At 56.7% G+C, this 18,746-nt stretch overlaps 2 protein-coding genes across 7 annotated transcripts in view; one reads left to right on the top strand and one right to left on the bottom strand.

Annotated features, from left to right (window-relative positions):
- The first annotated feature begins 2 nt into the window (after positions 1-2).
- Positions 3-4,373, top strand: CYP21A2 (cytochrome P450 family 21 subfamily A member 2). Its single transcript, XM_073224607.1, has 9 exons — positions 3-2,036; positions 2,123-2,212; positions 2,316-2,470; positions 2,560-2,655; positions 2,759-2,860; positions 2,965-3,417; positions 3,649-3,827; positions 3,905-4,008; positions 4,105-4,373. Exons 1-9 carry the CDS (start codon positions 1,838-1,840, stop codon positions 4,368-4,370), a joined length of 1,644 nt encoding a protein of 547 aa, XP_073080708.1. The 5' UTR covers positions 3-1,837; the 3' UTR covers positions 4,371-4,373.
- A 19-nt stretch (positions 4,374-4,392) lies between these two features.
- Positions 4,393-18,746, bottom strand: part of TNXB (tenascin XB) — a 53,071-nt gene continuing 38,717 nt past the window's right edge. For 4 of the 6 annotated variants that reach the window (XM_073224589.1, XM_073224594.1, XM_073224593.1 and 1 more), the window contains 21 exons: positions 16,546-16,905; positions 15,801-16,124; positions 15,093-15,416; positions 13,323-13,646; positions 12,612-12,935; positions 11,707-11,994; positions 11,075-11,353; positions 9,565-9,852; positions 8,272-8,598; positions 7,683-8,018; positions 7,277-7,399; positions 7,017-7,160; positions 6,700-6,828; positions 6,411-6,554; positions 6,184-6,314; positions 5,937-6,069; positions 5,690-5,841; positions 5,500-5,596; positions 5,251-5,412; positions 5,015-5,178; positions 4,393-4,690 (listed from right to left, as the gene is read on the bottom strand). In XM_073224589.1, the coding sequence (XP_073080690.1) occupies positions 4,589-4,690; positions 5,015-5,178; positions 5,251-5,412; positions 5,500-5,596; positions 5,690-5,841; positions 5,937-6,069; positions 6,184-6,314; positions 6,411-6,554; positions 6,700-6,828; positions 7,017-7,160; positions 7,277-7,399; positions 7,683-8,018; positions 8,272-8,598; positions 9,565-9,852; positions 11,075-11,353; positions 11,707-11,994; positions 12,612-12,935; positions 13,323-13,646; positions 15,093-15,416; positions 15,801-16,124; positions 16,546-16,905 (4,655 nt within the window). In that variant the 3' untranslated portion in view covers positions 4,393-4,588. The remainder of the gene's footprint in view (positions 4,691-5,014; positions 5,179-5,250; positions 5,413-5,499; positions 5,597-5,689; positions 5,842-5,936; positions 6,070-6,183; positions 6,315-6,410; positions 6,555-6,699; positions 6,829-7,016; positions 7,161-7,276; positions 7,400-7,682; positions 8,019-8,271; positions 8,599-9,564; positions 9,853-11,074; positions 11,354-11,706; positions 11,995-12,611; positions 12,936-13,322; positions 13,647-15,092; positions 15,417-15,800; positions 16,125-16,545; positions 16,906-18,746) is intronic. The other 2 variants (XM_073224590.1, XM_073224591.1) reach the window with 2 other exon arrangements.

Genomic DNA, 18,746 nt, shown 5'->3' with positions numbered 1-18,746 from the left:
CAGATGGCTTACTGGGAGCTCAGTCCATCTCAGGACCACTCAGGCAGACTTGTGACCCAACAGCCTGCACCCTGAGGATCAGCATCCACACTGAGGCTGCCCTTTGGCTATGCCTGGAGGGCACACCATTGCCTTGATGTAGCCAGTCACTGCGGCCCCAAGCAAGGTGTGTGCTCAGCCCACACCTCGGCTCTTCTGCCTTAGGAGCCGCAGCTGTCCAGCCACACATTTCCCATTGTGTCCTTGTGCAGTTGACAGTTCTGGCATCAGTTGCATTTAGGTTTTAGGTCTGTTGAAAGCCTGCTGGCAGTTGATCGTTACTGTGACATTAGGTGACTTTCCCAGAGTTGTGCAACCCTCAGATCTGATGATGTCTTCATGCAGGTATTGATTTAAACAAGCCAAAGGCTGACTTTGATGTGTGTTAATATTTTGAGGAGATTGTTCTGCTGGGGTCAGCCCTCCCTACCTCGATGCCTAGCTCTCCCCAATTTGGTGCCACCCTTTGGGTCTTCAGGGCTAACCTAGAAATCCAACTAGAGAAATTTGCTGAGATCAGCTTTGATGGAAACCAAGACAGTTCAGCAGCCTGCCATTCAATCATTCAACAGAAATTTGGGAACTCTAACTCCCTTCCATGCCCTGTGCCAGGTTCCCCTCCTCTGTACAAAGGGTGATGTGGGAGAGCTCTGTGGGGAATATAGTTGGGGCATTTGACTCAGTCTGGGGCAAGATAAGAAGGGGCAGGGGAGCCTTCCTGGAGGAGATGACATCTAAGTTGGATTAAGAAGTCTGAGGAGTCAGAGAGTGGGGCCCTGACCCAGCTGTAACTATTGACTTCCTTCCTGTGGACTGTGGAATCAATCGTGGGGGATGCTCAGTTATGCTGGGATTGCACACACCCCAGGGCTGGATCTGTAACCTGTGGACTCTGAGCCCCAAGGCAGTCCTGTTCTGCCTGCACCTGGGAGCGTGAGTGGTTGACTGCAGAGAGAAAGAAAAGAAGTGCAAAGAGGAAGACGGAATGAAGAGCAGGTCCTGGCCCTGTCTCCAGGGCCTTCTCCACTGTCCCTGGCCTTCCAGGGCCACGGAGGTCCCCTCTCCTGCCCTCCTGCTATGGGGTTTTGTGTGATACACCTGTATTTCTACAACAATCCTTATTTTTGGCTCAAGCCAGCTCAAGTTGGTCTCATTTCCTTGTAACCAAGGAGTATCATCAGGTACATGATAAGAACTCTAAACTGGGGTGACATACAATTCATCATCTTCATGTTTTGAGAGTGAAATGGGGCACAGTTAACAGTTACAGGTATAAACTGGGATAGCCCAGGCAAACCAGGCCCTATGGTCACCCTACCTGTAAGTTAAAAGGAAAACACACAGATCACATTCGCCTCATTTTGTTCTTCAGGCGGTGGAGGACCTATTGGGCAGGATGGCCATTTTCTCTCTGAGACAAACTCTGCAGTGGTCAGCTGGCCCACGATGGTGGTAGTGGGTAGTAGGAGAAGGCTCAGGCCAGAGAATGGCCACATTTTCCTGCGTGGTTCATGTGAGGCAGAAAGCTAATTCTGGCTATGAGAGAAAGGTCAGGGTTGTGTTTCCCTTCCATTCTTCTTGATGGATGAAAGAGAAAAGGCCTGTTCTTTGAAAGTGAGCTTCCCAAGGCCAGTGAGACTGGTGAAGCCCTGGGAATCTGCCAGTGGGCGGGAGAGTGTGCAGGGACTGGAGGTTGAGGGAAGGAGTCAGGACAGCTGGAGCCGCAAGATGGATGGGCACGGGTGGTGCTCCACAGCTATAAGTGGCTGCGCTGGGTCCGCTGCTCAGGGCTCTGGCCATGCTGCTTCTTGGGCTACTGCTGCTGACCCTGCTGGCTGGTGCCCGCCTGCTGTGGGGCCACTGGAAGCTCAGGAGCCTCCACCTCCCACCTCTTGTGCCAGGCTTCATGCACCTGCTGCAGCCCAACCTTCCCATCTATCTGCTTGGCCTGAGTGAGAAACTCGGGCCCATCTACAGAGTCCGCTTTGCCCTGCAAGGTGGGTGCCTGCTCCCTCTCTGACCCTACCATAGTGGGGAGGTGGGGTCCTCTCCTTGCTGATACCCTGCTTTGGCTCTCCCCCAGATGTGGTGGTGCTGAACTCTAAGAGGACCATTGAGGAGGCCATGATCAGGAAGTGGGTGGACTTTGCTGGCAGACCCCAGAATACATCCTGTAAGGGGTGGAGACATTTCTTGAGAGAAGAAGCAGGGGCTGGGGGAAGCCGGGAAGGTCAGGCCCTCAGCTTCCTTGGTCAATTCCACCCCCCACCCCACAGATAAGCTAATATCTAAGCACGCCCAGGACCTCTCACTAGGAGACTATTCCCTACTCTGGAAAGCTCACAAGAAACTCACCCGCTCAGCCCTGCTGCTGGGCGTCCGCAATTCCATGGAGCCCCTGGTGGAGGAGCTGACCCAGGAGTTCTGTGAGGTGAGGCTGGACTCCCACAGCTACTCCAAGTCAGCTTCCCCTCTCCCAGAAGCTCCCCGGCCTGTTCAGCTTATGCTCCTTCTCCACAGCGCATGAGAGCCCAGGCTGGCACCCCCGTGACCATCCAGGAGGAATTCTCTTTCCTCACCTGTAGGATCATCTGTTACCTTACCTTCGGAGACAAGGTCAAGGCTCTCTTGCCCACACATATGCCTGGGCCCACCCCTCCACTCCCCCCTGATCCTCTTCTGGCCTTAAACTGAAAGAATCCCCCTCCTTTTTTGGCAGGAGGACACCTTAGTACATGCCTTTCACAACTGTGTCCAGGACTTGATGGAAACCTGGGAACACTGGTCCATCCAAATTTTGGACATTGTTCCCTTTCTCAGGGTGAGGGGGTGGAGCCCAAACACACCTGGGTCCCTGGGAGAAAAGGCGGGGTGGTGGGAACAGGTTCCTTCCCAGCAGCTGCGTACTCTCGCTCCCTGCCCCAGTTCTTCCCCAACCCAAGCCTCCGGAGGCTGAAGCAGGTCTTAAACAACAGGGACCACATGGTAGAGAAGCAAATGAGGAGGCACAAGGTGAGAACTGTGCATGCAACGGGCTCCCCTCTGCCCCTAGCCAGGGATGCTACTGCCCCAGAGCTGGGCAGGTTCTCCAGCATCCCACCAGCCCTGGACCTGTCGCCATCCCAGATCCCTCTCCCCAGGCCAGGAACTCAGGCTGGCCCCTCCTCCCCTCCCCAGGAGAGCATGATGACAGGCCAGTGGAGGGACATGATGGACTACTTGCTCCAAGGGGTGGGGAAGCTGAAAGTGGAAGAGGGCCCCGGCCAGCTCTTTGAAGAGCACGTGCTTATGTCTGTGGTGGACCTCTTTATTGGTGGCACCCAGACCACAGCAACCACCCTCTCCTGGGCTGTGGCATTCTTGCTCCACCACCCTGAGGTGAGCTCTGGGGACAGGGGAAAGGCTGCTTCCTGGCAGCCTGGACAGGGTGGCAGGAACCCAGCTCACTCTGCCCTGAGGCAGACTGCTGAGGGAAGAGGGGGTCTCCTAATTGGCACAAAGGCTCCTGCAGGTTGCTCCAGATGGTGGCTGGAGTCTGGAAGGCTGGGTAGCCGTGAGTGGGCTAGCAGGGCTGGGACCCCAGACACCAGGCTTGCCCCCATTCTCTAGACTCAGCAGCGACTGCAGGAGGAGTTGGATGGTGGGCTGGGCCCTGAAGTCTCGGGCTCCCGAGTCCCATACAAGGAGCGCGCACGGCTGCCCTTGCTCAACGCCACCATAGCTGAGGTGCTGCGCCTGCGGCCCGTCGTGCCCCTGGCCTTGCCGCACCGCACTACCCGGCCCAGCAGGTGACTCCCGAGGGGTTGAGGCGAGTGGGACCTCAAGTGCGCTCCTGGCGGGCCTCTAATTCACACCCTTCCTTCAGTATCTCCGGCTACGACATCCCCGAGGGCATGGTCATCATCCCTAACCTCCAAGGCGCCCACCTAGACAAATCGGTCTGGGAGCGGCCACACGAGTTCCGGCCGGGTGCGTGGCGCGGGGTGGGGGGGTGGGGGGGAGGGCCGCGGCGCGGGCGGGTAGTACCGGGCGGCCGCTGAACCAGGTCTGTCCTCCCGCCCACAGAGCGCTTCCTGGACCCTGGCGCGAGCCTCAGAGGGCTGGCCTTTGGCTGCGGGGCGCGCGTGTGCCTGGGGGAGCCGTTGGCGCGCCTCGAGCTCTTCGTGGTGCTGGCGCACCTGCTCCGGGACTTCACGCTACTGCCACCCGCAGGCGCCCTGCCTTCTCTGTTGCCCCAGCCCTACTGCGGCGTCAACCTCAAGATGCAGCCTTTCCAGGTGCTGCTGCAGCCGCGCGAGGCGGGGGCCCGGGGCCTGGGCAAGAGCCAGTGACAGGGCAGGATGCGCTCTGGTCCCGGGTCTCAGTTTCTCCTTTTATTGCTCCCGGGCAAAGCCCTTCCCTCCCCCCTGTAAACATGATGCTGTGAGATCGTTGGTGGAGAAGGCTCCCTCAGGCGGCTGGGTGGTGAAGGTGGCCCCTGGCCCTTCTCTCAGCGCGACCCCTCAGTGCTCGGCAGTTGTACTGGGGCGCGGGAGAGGGGAGCAGGCGCTCAACCTCCCTGGGCCGGGGGCCGGTAGCCTCTTGGTCTCAGCTTCATTTCCGTGAAGGGCACGGAGAACTCGAAGCCCTTCCAGTAGTACCAGCTCACTCCCTAGCAAGGGGTTGTGGAGAGAGTCAGCCAGACATCCCATCTGCTCTCACCCATGCCCCTTTGGGGATGGTTCCCAGAAATCAGTCAACTGTCTTCCCTCCCTGCTGCCTTCATAACCCTCAACTGCAAAGGCATAATCATGAGCCGGCCCTTTATAGCCAATAAATCATCTCAAGATAACTTGTTGAGGTTGGCATTAATGTCCCTTTCACAGGTGAGGACCCTGAGGCACCAAGGGGCTCGGTAACTCGTCCTGTCCCACTGTCACACCCAGTAAGGCCAAGCCCCAATCACTGCCCACTCAGGCTGTCTCCAGCCCCTCACCTGGTGGTCCACAGTGCTCCCGTAGAGCCCGTTGAGGTTGGCATAGTGGCAGTTTCTGTACCACCAGGCTCCGCGGTATGAAACAGCACAGGAGATGAGCAAATTGTTGGGGTCTCGATCACGGGCAGAAAAGACACTGCCGCTGTGGTAGCTCATGGAGTCCCCTGGGCAGGCATGGAAGGAGCAGTGAGGGCCTCCCCTGCACTGCCCACCTTCCTCCCAGGCCCGCCCCTCACCTGCAGTGCCATGGTAGCCCTCCAGGTGGAGGCGGTAGTTCTCAGCAGCCGAGTCTACTCTGAAGGAGTCGTACTGGGCGAATACAGCCTCATTCCCAGCCTGCAGGTCCACACGCAGCGAGTAGTCACCAGATCTCGTCAGGCTGTGCAGGGCCTCGTTGCCTGGGGGTGGGGAGCGTGATTTCATCAGGTTCCTGGTGTCTGATCCATCCCTTCCCTGGTTCCCTCCCATCCTTGTGAGGCACCAACCTAGCCAGAACTCCCTGGAGATGTTCCCAAAACCATGGGCATAGTCCTCCCAGTCCCTCCAGAAGTCAGTTTGCCCGTCCATGCGGCGCTGGAAGACCTGGGAAGCAGGAGGGGACACCATCAGCCTGTAGCTCCTGGCACAGCAGCCCCTGCTTTGTGCCGAGTCCCTGGGCTTCCAGCTGCCACCCACCAGCCAGCCGCCCCCATCAGTCTCCATGTCACAAAACACGCTCAGAGGCCGCTCGCGGTTGCCATTGAAGAAGATGGTGGTGACCCTGGAGGTCCTGGCCCCGTTCTCCATCTCCTCTCCACAGTCCCTGGGGAAGGGGACCCGCAGTCCACCTGGGGAGAAGAGAGTGAGGGGCTAGTCTTCTTTCTGGTCCCTAGACCCCTGCTGCCCACTTGGTCCCTGACCTTAGGTCCCAGCACCCAGGTACCAGTGGTGAAAGAGGTGGACACGGGTGGCGTGAGGCTCTCGCCCCACAAGGCCCGGAGCCATGCGCTGTAGGAGGTGGAGGGAAAGAGGCCCAGGAGCTGGTGAGAGGTGGCCCCTCCTGGGAGCAGAATCTCCTGTGGGACAGGAAGGAGAAGGTCAGGGGTGAAGGAGGTGGATCCCCACTGGGAGAGGCAAAAGCAGAGCACCACCTCCCAGGGAGCTGGCCAATGGGGCAGGGGTGGAGGCACCTGGGTATGTCCACCAGGGGTGTCAAAGCTGAGCAGGTAGCCACTCGGTGGAATTTGGGGTTCAGTCCAAGTGAGCAGGGCTGTGCGGGGGGTCACTTCCTTGGCCTCCAAGTCTTGGGGTGCCTCCAGCCCTGGAAGGAGAAGGTGGGCAGAGAGGATGGAAATGAGGTCCATCCAGACTCCCTGGAACCTCCCCTCCTTTGCTCTGCACACCTCACAGGCTGTACCTGTGGTGAAGGTGATGCTGGCTGGGGAGGTGAGGTTGGGGCCCCGAAGACCGCGTACAGTTGCTGTGTAGTTGGTGTGGAGCTCGAGGTTGCTCAGGGCATAGTCCACAGCACTGCCGGGGGCTGAGGCCTGCAGAGGGGGTGCTGGCAGTGGAGGATGGGCATCAGCAGTGGAGGATGGGCATCAGCAGTGGAGGATGGGCATCAGCATCTGCCCCCTCCGTGACCTTCCAGAGTCCAGCCTGCCCTCTGCTCTCCCCACCCTGCACACTCCCTCCCAAGGCCTCACCCCGCTCACCCCCTGGGGCTGTGACCTGGACATCATATGTGTCCACAGGGGCCTGGGGGGGTTTCCAGTGCAGCAGGGCAGATTCCTCAGTCAAGTTCAGTGCTCGGAGCTGGGTGGGGCCATCAGGTACTGGGAGAAGGGAGGTGTCTCAAAGCTGTCCTCTTTGCTCTTCCCCCCCTTCCCTTCCCAAGCTCTGCTGAGCCTCTTGTCTGTAATTGGAGACACTAACACCCTGTCCTCCACCCAAGTTCACTCAACTCCCTCCCACACCCTCATTTTCTCCCCTTTCCTCCTGCCCAGGTCTCTGTCCATCTCACCTGTGGTGAGGAAGCCTGTGAGAGGCTCACTCTCCTCAAAGCCACGGACAGAAACCACAGTCACCTCATAGTGAGCACCTGGGATCAGCCCCTCGAGTTTCTGGGTCTGAACTCGGCCATCCACCTGCACGCTCTGTGGCTCCCCTGTAAACATGGTGGGCTTGGAAGGTTGCCCAGGGAAGTAAGGAGGAGTTGCAGGTGGTCGGGGTGCAGGGTGCAGGAGAAACGAGCACAAATGAGGACATGGACAAAGGTGTCACCTCCATCTGCTAGCTGGTAGGAAACTTTGAAACTGTCCACTCTGGATGGTGGGGGCATCCAGCTGACCTTGGCTGAGGTTTCCCCGATTTCGCTGAACTGGAGGTCACTGGGGCTTTCCAGAACTGAGGGGAGGGATGTACCAAAGAATGATGGTGAGGGCCCAGGGTAGGGAGGTTCCTGCCCCAAGATTCCTACCCCTCTTTCTCCCTGGGTCCCACTAGCTCCAGACATGCTAACCCCACCCCTTTCTTCCAGACCTAGAAGTGGAAGTCACTCTGAGATTCCTCTAAGCCCTCCATGACTCACCAACCTCCTTTCTGGCTGAGGGTATAGGTCCCACCCTATCAAGTACAAAAACTCCCCCCCGCACCAACCTTGAGACGGGCCCAGCATGTGGAGCCCTACCTGGGCTGAGGGTACGAGCTGTGCCCTGGATGCCGTCAGCCTTGTGAGGCCCACGCAGCCCATACAATGTAAGACTGTACAGAGTGCCGGGACGCAGGTCCCGGAGCACAGCTGAGCGCTGGGTCCCTGACACTGTCAGCTCCCGCTGCATCAGGGGACTGGGATGCGGCTCCAGAGTGCTTGCTGATGGGACCCCAAAGCGGAGCAGGAAGGAGTCAAAGGCCCCAGGTGGGGCGTCCCAGTTGAGCCGCATTGAACTTGTGGTCACATCAGTCACTGACAGCTGGGACAGGTGGGGCCCTGGCTCCCCTGGGGTCTGACCTGCAGGAGCTGGCCCTGCACAGAGTGGGTGTGAGACAGAGGCACACCAGCTCAGTGACCTGGGGCAGGTGCCTTTCACCACCCCACCTTGGCCCTAAATGGAGCTAAGAGGTGCTGTCACCCACAGGAGGGATCCACAGTGAAAATGTGTGGAGAGCTTCTAGTGCACCCCTTCCTTCCTCCATGGAACCCTCCACATTCTTTCCCCATGGTCATCACTTCTCGGCACCCTCTGCCATTCTCTCAGCCCCAGACTAGAAGCAGGTACCTGTGGTGCCCTCAGCTGAGACGGGCCCTAGGTGGCTCCCTCTGTGAAGGCCATACAGGAAGAACCTGTAGGAAGTGCTGGGCTCCAGGCCTGACACGAGGACCTTGTTCTGGTCGCCACCCACAAGCAAGGCCTGGGGCTGCCCATCTATGTCTTGATACTGGACCACGAAGGAGTCAAATGGGCCCTGAGCCACAGTCCATGAGAGGTGCAGGGAGTCCGGGGTCACGCTGCTCACTGTCAGTGCCCGTAGGCGGGGCTCTTCAGGGGGCTCAGGGGCCTCTGTGGCAGGGCGCCAGGAGGAGGCTGCTGTGTCCTCCTCTGGGGCTGTGTGGGTGAAGCCCAAGGGACAAGCTGAGAGGAGGGTATAGCAGAGACTTCCCCACTCCCTTTCTGTCTCCAAAGAGGGGGTTCTGGGGATGGCCCAAGGCTGAGGTGGGCCATGACAGGTCCTGGCCATGGCAGCCAGGTGGACAGATGGAAGGGGCTGAGGCTTTTCTGGCATCTTCCTTCTCTTGAATCTGCCAGTTCCCTGCTTTGGCAGACTCCTGCCACCCCTGGGCCTCTCTGAGTGCCACCACCATGGCCCCATTATCACTTTGTGGGGCTCCTTTTCTGTGTCTGAATCAGGTGCTTGCTTTCCCTCTCTGCACCCTAATCCTAACCCTCCCCACCCTGCCTGGGATGCCTATGCCAATGGCCTGCGGCAGGAATAACGTGGCCACCCAGAGCTCGGGCATGTTGTCCTCCCTTCTGAGAAAAGCTGAGGATGGAGCCAGCTGGTGAATGTGATGGGCGAACTCATGCTGGCCAGGCTGGGCCCACATGCCCCATCAGGCTGACCTGAGCTGGATGTTAGCTCCAGAAGAGGAGCCTGCTCCATCAATGTAGCCACTTCTTTCTGTGACCCTTGCCCATTTTGTTTTCCAGTAATTTTCCGTTTGAGAAAATGCTTCTGACTCATCCACTGGAGGGGGTGTGCCCCTATCTGGGCCACCCGGTGGGGGGTTGGGGGGACAAGAGCTGCCCCAGTAGAGTAATGGGAAGCAGCTGGCAGTGCTGGGGCAGGGTGGGTGTCAGGAGATTGGGGACCACTGCCAGGGCCTTTCCTTGCTGGCAGTGGTCCAGCTTTTGGCTGACGCCTTGATCACCACCAGAGCTGCTCCACTGTGTGTCTCCTGCCTCCTGAACCCTGGGAAGGGCTTGCTCACACCCCTGCCCACTTCAGCCAGAGGCACAAGGAAACCACTCAGGCTGGCTTGCTAGGGCCAAGCAGGACAGCCTCCTGCTCACCTGTCACTCCCAGGACGGAGATGGGGCCCAGGCGCTGTTCTCTGAGGAGCCCATAGAGCAGAAACTTGTACTTCCTGCCAGGCTCCAGGCCCTCTATGGTGACCTCCCGCTGGTCTTCAGCCACAGACACTGCCTGGGGTTGCCCATTTGTGTCCCTGTACAGTACCACGAAGGAGTCAAAGGGGCCCTGGGCCACTGTCCATGAGAGTCGCAGGGAGTCTGGGGTCTCATCCGTCACTGTCAGTGCCCCCAGGCGGGGCAGGGGTTGCCGCTCCTTCTCCAGGGCAGCTGTGGGGAGAAATTCTTAGTCAAGAGCTGCCTTGACTCAGCCCTGCAGCTTCTGGGAGGCGTGAGGGTCTGGGAAAGGGTCTCTGAGGTGTGACTGAGGAGATAGGCCTGCTCCAGGCTGCCCTATAGGAAGAGGGTAGTCTCCTGCCCTGGAGGTCACTGCCCCCACTCCCTCCCTGCTGTGATCAGGATTCAGTAAACACATAAGAGATCACTTTGTGAGAAAAGGGTGGCTTGGGTACAGAGAAGGGCCTCAGGTTCTCCCTGAACCCCAAACACCTGGGCAAGGATGTGGTCGGAACTAACAAAAGGCCCCAGAAGGTATTTGGATGGTCGGGAAGATGCCTCCAAAGATTAAGAACTGGGCTGGGCAGCTTGTCCAGCGCACAGGCTCCTGCCACCCGGCTATGACTTCCCCCTTGCTCACCATCAGCCTGAGCCCTCCTCCTTCTGCCCATTTCCCCAGCCTCGCACTAACCCTGCTGGGCCAGGGCAGCTGGGTAGGGCAGGGGGAGAAGCCAAGTTAGAGAAGAACACAGAAGAGACTTGTCTGGGAAGGAGTGGGTGTAGACTGATGGGGGTCAGAGACGAAGCCATATCTGATCTCCATAATGAGGTTTTGGGAAAGAGAATTATAGAGTCTGAGGGCCTCAGGACCTAACTGACCATATGCCCCATCCTCGTCTGGCCAAGGTGACTCATGGTCCTAGGAGTGGGTGAAGGCCAGGGACCCACCCCCACCCCTTCCTCAGGGGCTGAGTCATGGGCACAATGACACCAGATTTTTCCATAGTCTTTTTGCAGCCAATCCTTCCCATATTTTCCACCTCTTGCCTCAGAGTTGGGACAGAGGGAGGAGGATGTGAACATTTACTGTGTGCCAGTAGGTATTATTCATAACCATTATGCAAGTGCGGAAACCGAGTTTCAAGGGAAAGAAGTGGCTTGTCCATGGCCACACAACTGGCAACTGATATCTGAACATGTCTGCTTGGCTCTAATGCTTGGGTTCTTATTACAATGGCAGTAGGTGAATGAAGAAATTAATGCATATAATATACTTAGAACAATGCCTGGCATGCAATGTTTGTTTCAGGTGTTATGGTTGTCATGTCCAGGCTGAAGACAGCAGAATAAACTTCAGGGGAAGGCAGTGGGGCCAGCTCTGGGGGCTTGGATAAGAGGCAGTTCTGGAAAAGGTTGGAAGCAGGGCTGGGCTCACCTGTGGTACCATCAGCAGAGATAGGGCCCAGCCGCTTCCTGCCTGCCAGGCCATAGAGCAGGAACTTGTATTTCCTATTGGGCTCCAGGTGGGTGATGGTGATCTCATGATGGTCTGTGGCCACTGGCAGCACCTGGGGCTGCCCGACCCTGTCTTTATACTGGACCACGAAGGAGTCGAATTTGCCCTCAGGGACTGTCCATGAAAGGTGCATAGAGTCTGGGGTCACATCCATCACTGTCAGCTCCCCAAGGCGGGGAGAATGTTTCCTGTCTGGGTCTGGAAAATAGAGGTGCATGGAGCATGAGAGAAGCAGTGACAGAAGCAGGCCGAGCTTCCTCCAGGATGCTAGGGGCTGGGAGCTGCTTTTGGGAGCCAGGAGCAGGTAGCCTCAGGCTGCTTGTCAGGAAGTGGGGAGACAGAGGAGTAGGGATAAAAGAGGAGCCATGCAGGGTTCTTCCTAGGAGGACTGGGGAGAAGGATGGGACTGAGGGGTAAATAGGGAGCTCAGGATCTGGATTTCAGGACCTGGAGTGTGGAGCACAGAAACATGAAATTCCAACTGTCACCACAAGGACTGAAGGTTGACCAGAAGGTTCCAGGGCTAAGGGTGGCCACCAGCCCTTACTCACTGGTCTTGGCTTCTGTTGACACTGGGCCAAGCCGTTTCCCATCTCGGAGTCCAAAGAGTAGGAACTTGTACTTGTGGGCTGGGTCCAGACCCGAGACAGTGACCTCACGGAGGTCTCCACCAATGGGCACTGCCTGGGGCTGTCCCTGTGCATCCTTGTACTGTACCAGGAAGGAGTCGAAGGGTCCCTGGGCCACTGTCCATGAGAGGCGCGCTGTGTCTGAGGTCATGGCTGCTACAGCCAGCTCCCCCAGGCGGGGCACCACGAGGGGCTCTGTGGGCAGCGGGGCTGGAATACAGCAGAGGAGGTTGAGGGGTCAGTGGCAGGACTCCGTGCAGAGAGGGAGTGCTTTCCCTAGGCTATGAAAGGAACTTTTCACAGCAAACTTTTCTAAAGTGTTTAGTGTGACCCAGGCATTGCTGTAAGCAATCAAATAGCATGCACATAATCCTCACACAACAGATGAAGTAGGTGCCCTTAATATTATCATCCCCGTTGTGTGGGAATTAGCACCAGAGAGAGAGGTTAAGGAACATAAGATCACACCATCAGTATGTGCAGAGCAGGATTCAAACACAGAGAACCTGGTTCGGTAGCCATTTTCACAGCCACTAAAGCACCCCGTCAGAGCCTGAGGAAGCCACATATGAATGGTTCAGCAGGTCAGATGTTCCCAATCTTGAAGGGAGGAAGACAGCTAAAATTTCTGGGGCACAGGCTACATGCCCAATTGACCCTGAATATTCCTCATAAGTCATTACTCAATTCAAGGATGAGACAAGATAAGTACCATATGAGAAAAGAGAGGGACCCAGAGGTCCATTGTGAGGAGTACTGAACACCAAAGGGGGAATGCAAGGCAGCAACAGAGGGAAACATGGTGGTCAGGGCTGCCTCTCACTCACCGGTCACGCCCACAGTGGACACGGGGCCCACGCGCTGTCCGCCGTGCAGGCCGTACAGGTGCATCTTGTACTTGCGCCCCGGCTCCAGGCCTCCAACCGTGACCTCACTCTCCTCGCCCCCAACACGCACCACCTGGGGCCGTCCCTCCCTGTCCTTGTACTGGACAGTGAAGGAGTCAAAGTGGCCCTGGGGGACGGTCCAGGAGAAGCTCAGTGATTCTGGGGAGGATCCTGTCACTGTCAGCTCCCCAAGGAGGGGCTCCTCTGGGGGCTCTGGGGCCTCCAAGCTGGGTTCTGTGGGGCTGGGGGTCTCTTCCTCTGCAGCTGAGAAGGAGAGACACAGAGAGGGTGAGGCAGGGTCCCTGGGAGGCACCCTGGGGCTTTGTCCAAGCAGGGTCCTGATGGGGCCCTGAGGTCAGGTCAGAGAAGCCTGACCTTGGGGCTGGGTGGCGCTGATCAGCTGACATCTCACAAACATGCCCAGAGACTGCTGGGTCAGCTGTGGGGGACCAGGACAGCCAGCAGCACAGTTCATGGTGGCCTCTGTCTGCCCAGGAGGACCCTTGGTCCCCAGGGAGGCCAGGGGGGAGGCACACAGGGCACCATGGCTCAGCCTGGAGCAGAGGGGCCCCCTGCACCCCACTCACCCATGCCGAAAGAGAGGTGATGCTCCTGCTGGGTCCCACCCTGGGGCTTCCACCCTCTACTCACCTGTCACCCCGATGGCAGAGATGGGGCCCACCCGCTGGCCACCATGGAAGCCGTACAGGTTCATCTTGTACTTGTGGTCTGGCTCCAGGCCCGAGATGGTGACCCTGTCCTCGTGCCCCTGCACCCGCACCGCCTTGGGCTGCCCGTCCCCGTTCTTGTACTGAACCAGGAAGTGGTCAAACTGGCTCTCGGGGACGGTCCAGGAGAGGCGCAGTGAGTCAGGGGTGGCGTCTGTCACTGCCAGCTCTCCCAGGCGAGGCTTGGTGGGAGGCTCAGGGGTCGTGGTGGGTGGGGTTTGGGTGGTCATGGCTTTGTAGTCTGGAGCTGGACAGAGACAGACAGGACAGGAGGGGAAGCAGTTCAGCTCATGAGGGCGTCACCTAACTCAGATAATAAGGAGCAGAATGCTGCTGACCACAGTGCTTCTAACTCACCCGTTCCTCCCACTGTCCTAGTGTCAGCTGTCCCATTGCCTGGCCCTCCTCCACCTCGCCCTCACCCACCACCTCCTACCCTGTGACCTCCTCCAATCACTGGCATCCACGGTTCCTCTGAACTCAGACCCGCGTGGCCACTGTGTCTGAAGCCTGCCTCCACTTGGGTCTCCTAGCATCTCACTGCCTTTGGCTCATGTCTTTGCTCCCCAACAGCTCTGAAGCCCCTTCCCCAGTCAGAAACCTGGAGTCTTCCTGGACCTGTTCCTGCCCCCAGTGGCCATTCAGACTCAGAATGTCCAACTCTCACTCCTGAGTTCCTCCTGGGTCTCCTCACTCCCTGCCCCGAAGCACCACATGGCATCCTGGTCTGGGCCACCCTCCCCTCTCACCTGAGTTGCAAGCTCCCTGCTTCCCTCCCCTAACCCTCTTCACAGGGACCAGAATGAGCCTTAAGTGCACATCTAATGGTGTCAGTCTTGGCTTAAACTGTGCAACAGCCCTGCTTATCCCCAGGATAAATACCTGGTTCATGAACTGCCCCTGCCACTCCACCCCCATCCAAAGAGTGGTCTCCTCACTGGAAGGATTTTGTACAAATCCTCTCAGTTTCTCTCACATAACATGTTGTTCCTAGTCTCCAGGCCCTTGCACCTGCTGTGACGGTGATCTGACACACTCCTCATCCTGTCTCTAAAGCTGTCCCCTGCCTGACCTGATGTTAGCTGTCCTGTGGGTACCTGTGGGCAGTCTGGCCTGGTTCAGATGGCTTTCTGTCACACACACATTCCCCTTTGGCTGATTTGCTGGTTTGTGGCCTGTCTTCCCATGACACAGGTCCCACTGTGATAACCCATCCCTGCCATGGTCCAGGTTTGCCCCTGTGAACTCCCACAGAGCTTGGGTCAGGACACCCATCTTGTTGAGCCACGGAAGCCATAGGTCTGGTGACACCAACCCAGGTGGCCTGGGAGCTGCATTCTCAGCAGCCTTCCTCCACAGCCTCCATCAGCAAGAGAGAGCCTGAGCCTCTAAGAGGAACCAGGGATGCAAGTAATCTACTCTCAAAAAAATTCTAACAACTTGTCCAATTCCTTCGCTGTGGGGGTGTTGCTGTTCAAAGGGTAGTCCTCAGACTGTCTTGTTAGAAATGCAGGCTTTCTGGCCCCAGCCTCATATGTGCTGAATCCCAATCTGCCCTTTAACGAGGTCACAGCCATCTGATGTGTGAATGAATAAAACATGCTTCCTAGGATATTTATATTTCATGAAGATGGTAAAAGGAACCTTCCAGGGCCTGTCATGCCCATGCTGCCCCACCACGGCCCTCACTCACCGGTCACGCCCACAGTGGACACGGGCCCCACGCGCTGTCTGCCGTGCAGGCCGTACAGGTGCATCTTGTACTTGCGCCCCGGCTCCAGGCCTCCAACGGTGACCTCACTCTCCTCACCCCCAACACGCACCACCTGGGGCCGTCCCTCCCTGTCCTTGTAGTGGACAGTGAAGGAGTCAAAGTGGCCCTGGGGGACGGTCCAGGAGAGGCTCAGCGAGTCTGGGGAGGATCCTGTCACTGTCAGCTCCCCAAGGAGGGGCTCCTCAGGGGGCTCTGGGGCCTCCGAGCTGGGTTCTGTGGGGCTGGGGGGCTCTTCCTCTGCAGCTGAGGAGAGACACAGAGAGGGTGAGGCAGGGTCCCTGGGAGGTACCCTGGGGCTTTGTCCAAGCAGGGTCCTGATGGGGCCCTGAGGTCAGGTCAGAGAAGCCTGACCTTGGGGCTGGGTGGCACTGATCAGCTGACATCTCACAAACATGCCCAGAGACTGCTGGGTCAGCTGTGGGGGACCAGGACAGCCAGCAGCACAGTTCACGGTGGCGTCTGTCTGCCCAGGAGGACCCTTGGTCCCCAGGGAGGCCAGGGGGGAGGCACACAGGGCACCATGGCTCAGCCTGGAGCAGAGGGGCCCCCTGCACCCCACTCACCCATGCCGAGAGAGAGGTGGTTCTCCTGCTGGGTCCCACCCTGGGGCTTCCACCCTCTACTCACCTGTCACCCCGATGGCAGAGACGGGGCCCACCCGCTGGCCACCATGGAAGCCGTACAGGTTCATCTTGTACTTGTGGTCTGGCTCCAGGCCCGAGATGGTGACCCTGTCCTCGTGCCCCTGCACCCGCACCACCTTGGGCTGCCCGTCCCCATTCTTGTACTGAACCAGGAAGTGGTCAAACTGGCCCTCAGGGATGGTCCAGGAGAGGCGCAGGGAGTCGGGGGTGGTGTCTGTCACTGTCAGCTCCCCCAGGCGAGGCTTGGTGGGAGGCTCAGGGGTCGTGGTGGGTGGGGTTTGGGTGGTCATGGCTTTGTAGTCTGGAGCTGGACAGAGACAGACAGGACAGGAGGGGAGCTCAGCAGTTCAGCACATGAGGGTGTCACCCAACTCAGATAATAAGGAGCAGAATGCTGCTGACCACAGTGCTTCTAACTCACCCGTTCCTCCCACTGTCTTAGTGTCAGCTGTCCCATTGCCTGGCCCTCCTCCACCTCGCCCTCACCCACCACCTCCTACCCTGTGACCTCCTCCAATCACCGGCATCCACGGTTCCTCTGAACTCAGACCCGCGTGGCCACTGTGTCTGAAGCCTGCCTCCACTTGGGTCTCCTAGCATCTCACTGCCTTTGGCTCATGTCTTTGCTCCCCAACAGCTCTGAAGCCCCTTCCCCAGTCAGAAACCTGGAGTCTTCCTGGACCTGTTCCTTGTCCCCAGTGGCCATTGGAATCAGAGTGTCCACTCACCTGTCACCCCGATGGTGGACACAGGGCCCACACGCTGCCCCCCGTGTAGGCCGTACAAGTGCATCTTGTACTTGCGCCCCGGCTCCAGGCCTCCAACGGTGACCTCACTCTCCTCACCCCTGACACGCACCACCTGGGGCCGCCCCTCCCTGTCCTTGTACTGGACAGTGAAGGAGTCAAAGTGGCCCTGGGGGACAGTCCAGGAGAGGCTCAGCGAGTCTGCAGAGGATCCTGTCACTGTCAGCTCCCCCAAGAGGGGCTCCTCAGCATACTCAGGGGCCTCTGAGCTGGGTTCTGTCGGGCTGTGGGTGTCTTTTACTTCTGTAGGGCTGGAGATATTGTCCAGAAGTTCCTTGGTGGCTGAGAGAAGAGATGGGGACAAGCATAAATGGTGACATATTTGCTGGTAATGTTGATAGGGACAAGAAAGAGCATGCAGCCAATATTCTACTTCATCTGTGGGCTTGTAGGCTCTAGTAGCCTTTGTAGCTATTGGGTAACTCATTGACGGAGAGGGCTGAGACAGGCCCCCATCCTCTGTCATGTATTGGCTAGCAGGCACCATAACCCTTCAGAAGGCAATTCAGATAGTGTAAGGAGCCACTAACAATGCTCATTTCCTTTGACCCAGTAATCCCAATTCCGGGCCACTGTCCTAAGAAAATTATTAAAAAGCAGGAGAGAGTTGTGTCATGGGAGTTCATTATGGGATTATTCATGACAGCAAAATGTGTCAATGACTCAAACGACCTGTAGAAGATACTTAATTTTGTTTTGGTACTTTCACCACAAAGCATCAGATGACTGCTAAAATGATGATTAATGCAGGTGTACAGCCACAAAATAAATGCTCACAATGTACCTTGTGTACAAAACAAAAAAGGAAGAGCCAAGACGTGCATGCACACTCTGCGGCTGCGAAGCAGGTGCTGCCAGGAAAACACACATTGTTAGCAGCGGGAGGTACTGGGGCAAATTGCAGCCTGCTCAGAGATTTTCCCCTTATTTTTCAAACTTTCCATCATAGTGCTATGCTCTTTTCACTAGAAAAATATGGTCTTAAAAAAAATCTGGACTATAAAAATTAATAATCATTGCAGGATGTGGAGTGGGGACATGGGTCCCTTAAGCTGCCCTGTCTACTTTGTATGTGCCTGTGATGCCACCATGATAGAGGGGAAAACACTCAACAGTGGATGAGATTTAACAGCCTTCCCTCGAGGTATGAACCGTTCTAATGTTTATTTTCTGATGGTTCTCCTGTTCTCCCCTCCTATTACACTCCTGAACACCTACAGAAATGAGGCCATCCCTTAGGAGTCAGGGAGGCTAGTGGAAATTATTCCTCTATCCGGAGTATCCTCAGGAGGAGAGCGTGAACCTCCCAAAGCTGCTCACGTTGGGTCACAAAGGCACTGACCTGCCCTTTGAAAGACCAACTCTTAGAGAAGCCTATCCTTCCACACCCAGAGGAACTCTCTGGAAATGCTCGCACCAGGCATAAGAATCAGGCTGACACTGACTTCCAAAAGCCAGCCTGACTTCATTCACCTTATGATTTTCCACCTCTAATTTCTTAGGGACTAGAAATTGTAACTTTTTCATGATTATAAATGAAATAAATTGTGAGAGCCCTGGGGGGAAAAGACAGAAGGAGTTCAAGGGAAAAGACACTATGTTAAAAAAAATTTTCCCGTGATTATAAAAGAAATATTGTATTATAAAAGACAAATGCTTGTCTTATAAAAGAAAATTTGGACAACACAGAAGAAAACAAACAAAAAAAAAGGGCTGGAACATTCTATTCTGTCCCACAAACCGTGCCTCCCATGGCAAGCTTCCTTCCAGTTTTCTTGCCATCCATGTTATTTTCCAGCAGTTGTGATTAGCATCCTTACAAAATTTTTGGACTCTTTTTTCAGTGTAATACTATAAAGTAATTGTCTTATGTAAAACATTTCAACTATGGCATAACAGTTCATCTTACATATTTTGCCTAATTATTTAATCATCCCAATGTGACTGGATGATGGGTTGTTTCTCTCTCTCTCTCTTTTTTGTGGTTATAACAAAGAATGCTATGATTAAGATGGAAGGAAAATCAGAGAAGTCAGGCTTGGCCTGTACTTGACCATTTTACCACTAGGGGTGGCCAGGGGCTGATTACCAGAAGGAGGCCATGCTAGTGTAGACAATGAGGC

The sequence above is a fragment of the Manis javanica genome, chromosome 16 (assembly GCF_040802235.1).
Source record: "Manis javanica isolate MJ-LG chromosome 16, MJ_LKY, whole genome shotgun sequence".
NCBI classification, from domain to species: domain Eukaryota; kingdom Metazoa; phylum Chordata; class Mammalia; order Pholidota; family Manidae; genus Manis; species Manis javanica.
Note: the sequence above shows the minus strand (reverse complement) of the source record. Positions and strands in the feature narration are given on the sequence as shown.